The 4,798-nt window shown below is 34.9% G+C and overlaps 1 protein-coding gene across 1 annotated transcript; it reads right to left on the bottom strand.

Moving 5' to 3' along the window:
- On the bottom strand, positions 1,385 to 4,299 carry LOC107615782 (E3 ubiquitin protein ligase DRIP2-like). Its single transcript, XM_021111961.1, has 7 exons — positions 4,185 to 4,299; positions 3,777 to 3,876; positions 3,096 to 3,537; positions 2,625 to 3,016; positions 2,473 to 2,523; positions 1,655 to 1,727; positions 1,385 to 1,549 (listed from the first exon to the last, which is right to left on the bottom strand). The coding sequence occupies exons 1-7, from the start codon at positions 4,297 to 4,299 to the stop codon at positions 1,385 to 1,387; spliced, it is 1,338 nt and encodes a 445-aa protein (XP_020967620.1).

The following is a 4,798-nucleotide window of genomic DNA, read 5'->3' as shown; positions in this document are numbered from 1 at the left end:
AAAACAGCAGTACTACTATTTAGTCCGAGATACTAAACATAAGCAACCTAAAACCCTAAACTAAAGCACCAGGTAGGGGTGTTTGTAGTGCTGTTTGATTTGGTTATTTTAAAAAAATCATTTGATCTAATTGTTTATTAAAACTACGGTTCGATTCGGTTTGATTCTGCGCCGAGAAGCGAAAAAAGGAAAGCGCGACGAGAAAGGGTCGCCGAGAGGGTGTTGTCCAGTGACGTCGATGGCTGAGATGACGACAGCTCTGTGAGAGTGGGAGGAGGAGTTTTCGGAGCTGTGGAGTGGTCGAGGACTCAAGAAAAAAATGGAGAGCGGAAAGAGTTGGGACTAGGGTTGCTGAGTGTGGTAGTGGCAGCTATTTGGGGTTGGGGGGTTGGTTTTAAGGGTTTTTAAGTAACTAGTTTGATTCTGTTAAAAATTTTATGATAAAAATTGAAAACCGAATCAAACCGTAAAAAATTGCAAAATATCATTTTTTTTTTTTTCGATTTTTGATTTGTTTAGTTCAGTTAGTCAGTTTTATTCGATTTGGATCGATTTTAAACTTTAGTACCGGTGCCCTAGCCGGGTTGGGTTATTACGAACATGGAAAAAAATTTCCTTCAGAGAGTGGGATGCCAGGGGAGTTTTAATTTCCACCTCTTAATTATAAATTGAACTATATCATTCTTAAAAGAATTCACATATGTGACAAGCATACAGCTTTATGTGTTAATTAACTCTCAAGTATTTTAGAAATAAATCACTGTAAAAAAATAAAAATAATAATAAACATTTACCATAATAGAACTTGGGTATATTGTCCCGTTATTAAGTTGAAATTTGTACCCAAACATTATAATGAGTAATGTTGGAACAGACTTTTTTCAGTTAATATTAACCAATTTTTTTAAAATTATTTTACTTATCTTAAATTTTACAAATTGTTTAATTGTCAATATTGTCTCGTTGCGATGCTAGGATGAAAATTTGTAACAAAACATTATAACATTGATCCATATATATAGTTGACCTTATTAATATGACAATTTAGTTACTAGCTGTGCTATTGTAATAAGACAAACAGGATCAAATTGCCAGCATCATCACTGAGATTACTACCAACATGTATAGGTTGAAATTAGCCTCATCGCTGACATGTATATAGCCTCACTAAAACCCAAAAAACATTGGTCATGGATCTCTTTTGCATGCGTACAAAACATAATAATAATAAGAAGAAGAAGAAGTCATATATAGTTATAGTTAACAGAAAAACATATTCCTTTGTTTTGACCAACGATGAAGACTATTGTCAACCTTCAAGAATGCCAATGTATATAAATTGATTCCAAAAGAATGTAACGGTGATTAATTAATATGAGAGCTCTCAAGACTTTCGATGATATGAAAGGACCATAACAAAATCCTTAGCTGAGCTTCCAACATGTGTTTGAATCTTCTCATTCAATGGCTTTGTTTGCAGCCACAACTCTACCAAGTTTTGCAGTTGCATGCAAGGTAGAACCGGTTTACCTTGCAACGAGATCTCCACCTGGAATTCGTGAAAGCAATTAGGATCTGTTTGGTTTCTGTTTTCATTTTCAATATTTTTCGAAAGATGTGAAAACAAAAAAATAATAAACAAACACTAGTATACCTCGGATTCGCTAACAAGACCAAGCTTCTTCACTATATACATTTTGATATGGGAAACAAGTAAACTACCATCCCTATAAACAAATTTGAATATTGGTTAGAGGAAATTCGTGCACCTATATAAAGTATATGCTACACAAAAACATAAACTAAAGACAACTATTACATTTAATTTGTGCTTTCAATGGAGCACCACAAAGAAGACCTTTCCAAGTAAAGGGGTGATGGAATTTCATCGAGGAACAAAATTTTTCATAACATCTACGTTACCAACAAAATTTATCATTTTTAATCAAACACTTGACCAACAAAAATATTTTTATACTAAATTCTAACCTTATATCCTAGATCGTAATAATATAAAAATAAAATATTGGACCAAAGTATTAACTAAAATTGATAAAAAAAAGTATTGGTTCCTGATCTTTCTCATTCTTACATACACTCGTAAACCTTAACCATCTTTTTCTTCTTCCAAAATTGTGTCCCTGTAACTTCTGTGTATACTATTCAAGTAACTAATCAACTGTAACAAACTAACTACTCTTAACTAGTTATTGCTAGTAGTAATTTACGCATATACTATTGAGATCCTAACATAACCACACAAGAAAAAAAAATAGAAAATAAGTCCCAAAGAGAAATGCCCGAGTAAGGCATTGAAGAGAAAAAAAAGGTTTAGATCAGATACTATGAATTGAACATACAAAAGCATAATCAAGATAAATTAATTACTTCATGCATGACATTGTGCATTTCAAACATCAGAACACAGCAAATTAATAATAGAAAATGGGAATACATATATATATAACTTACTTGACCCTTAAGTAGCTGGGGGTTATTTTTGGCAATTTTGCACTTTCTTCACTGTTTCCAGCAATTCATAATTCACAAACATACAAATATAGTTAATAAATTTTCAAGAGATTAAAAAATTGAATAACACATGAAATGTAATTTTTTCTCACTTCACTTCAGAAGCAACCAAGGAGAACCAAACTGGACCAAACCCTCTGTTGCTTTCACCATTTGAAGTAATCACTTGCTGCTGTACTGGAACATTCAAGTCCTCAGAGAATTTGAGTTTTCTTCCTTTTGTATCCGATGATCTCGAACGATTCGATTCATTCTCATCACCATTTTCAACCTTAGGCTGGCCATCATTGTCACTTGACTTTACTGATGGAATGACAGCATGTTCTTGCATAGTGGACTTACTGCAAGATTTGTTCTTCCTTGCAGCTTCTACAATGGAATTTAATGGCTCACACAAATCAAGAGCTTCTTGCCATGATTCAACATTGTCAATTGGAATCTTGTTTGGCACTATTTGTTGACTTGAATCTGGTTTTGAAGGATTCTGCTAATCCAAACAAAGCATATATTCAGAACAAGAAAACACAGAGCCAAAAAATGTAAGAGGACTTTGTCTCATTTACCTGAACTCTGGCTTTGGAACTGTCATTGGAAATTTCAAGCTGAAACCGGTCATCATTTTCTTTCCTCTGATCTCCGGTTACTTTATCCGGTTCACAAGATGATGTTAACTCTTTCAGAAGGTACTTTTTTCTTGCTACAACTTTAGCTCTTCTTGCAGTTAACTTTGTAGAGACTTCATCCAAGATTCCTATCCTCCGCGGTTGTTTCTCGTCTTTTCTGACATCTTCCTCCACCTTTTCAGGCTTAGGAGAAGAACAATCCGGTTGCGAAGGCGCGGAAACTTCTCTCTCAGGAGTAGCAGCTTTTGCTCCTGTTGCGTTGGCTTCTAGAGAAGACAGAGATTTCTTCTTTCTTTTCACACAATTCTTAGGTGTCTTGCCAATTTTTTTTCCTTCTTCAGGCAAAATTTTGTTCCTCAAATCTTGTAAACTATGATCTGTCCTGTGTATTTTCAACACAACATATACTAAAATTTCAGGAAAAATAGTGAGACAGAGTACAAAAGAAAAGCTGCATAGTTTTAGCACATAAAAGTGCTCAAACATGTTTAATTTAAATCCTCTATCTTAACTAAATCATTAGCCCTCACATTCATCAGAATATAAATAAATAAAGTGATGATACAAAATAATAATCATGTGATGATAAGAGTAAAATTAGCCATTGATGGTGGTGGGTACCTTAATTTATCAAGTGGAGAACAACCCAAGTCAGCATTGCATACTGGACAGTGCTTTAATTGCTCATCTATTAGCTTCTTATCTATGCATCCCCTGCAAACTGTTATTCAACAAACACAGACTCAGCTCACATTACATGCTGCATGGAACATACTCACAGTGACACAGCCAAAAATGCATCAAAAGATATCAGATGATAGATACAAACATTTTCCACAGAATTGATTAGAAAAGTACTAAAACCTGACAGTAACAAATAATGTATCCAAGAGTGAACAAAATAAATAAAAATTGTATTGAATTTACCGAGACAACAGGGCCAGATAAAAGAGAATTAAATCAGATCGAAACTAAAAATAAAATAAAAAGAAAAAGGGGAAAGAAAGGAGGAGGAGGAGGTGTACTGACAAGTGTGTAAGCATTCTGAAATGGTGGTGGCATTGTTGAACAATTTATTGCACAAAGGACATGTTAAGCATGCCTCAAGCTTGGCTCTATTCAGCTTCACCGCTTGCCCCGTCATTCTTTTGTTTTCTGTATATATATATATACGTATGTATTTGTATGTATGTATGTATATGTCTATATCTGACAAGGACGCAAACAAAAGCATAAACAAGAAAGATACGGCACAAGAAGCAGCTAATGATTTCCGTACGGTAACGTACTACAAAAGCTCCACATGGACATGGTGCATGATGATGATGGTGAATAATACAAACAACCTCATTCTCGACGAAGAACGACACAGCTACTGATGATGATGATGGGAAAGGAAAAACAAAAAGGGATTGAAGGATTGTGTGATCGATCCGATGAAAGGGCACGGTTCTTGAAGAAGCAAGGGACAAGGGAGGGGGTTGGGTTCTTGGATTATCGAAGGCACGTGCTGCGGGTGCGGTTTTCGATTGGTACAATGATGATGAGGGCGGGTGGAGTCTCTTTTCGTTTTATTTTAATGTGTTAGGGGCTCAGAAAACAACGTATATATATATGCTTGTGTGTGAAAAGACGAGGGGAAG

The sequence above is a fragment of the Arachis ipaensis genome, chromosome B09, assembly GCF_000816755.2.
Source record: "Arachis ipaensis cultivar K30076 chromosome B09, Araip1.1, whole genome shotgun sequence".
NCBI classification, from domain to species: Eukaryota; Viridiplantae; Streptophyta; class Magnoliopsida; order Fabales; family Fabaceae; genus Arachis; species Arachis ipaensis.
Note: the sequence above shows the minus strand (reverse complement) of the source record. Positions and strands in the feature narration are given on the sequence as shown.

Excerpts from the sequence above, each read along its gene's own strand:
- LOC107615782 (XM_021111961.1), bottom strand. The coding sequence starts at position 4,299 with ATGACGGGGCAAGCGGTGAAGCTGAATAGAGCCAAGCTTGAGGCATGC. Across the intron at positions 1,728-2,472 it reads CCCAGCTACTTAAGGGTCAA|GGATGGTAGTTTACTTGTTT; the intron begins GTAAGTTATATA and ends ATTTGTTTATAG. Across the intron at positions 1,550-1,654 it reads GTCTTGTTAGCGAATCCGAG|GTGGAGATCTCGTTGCAAGG; the intron begins GTATACTAGTGT and ends CACGAATTCCAG.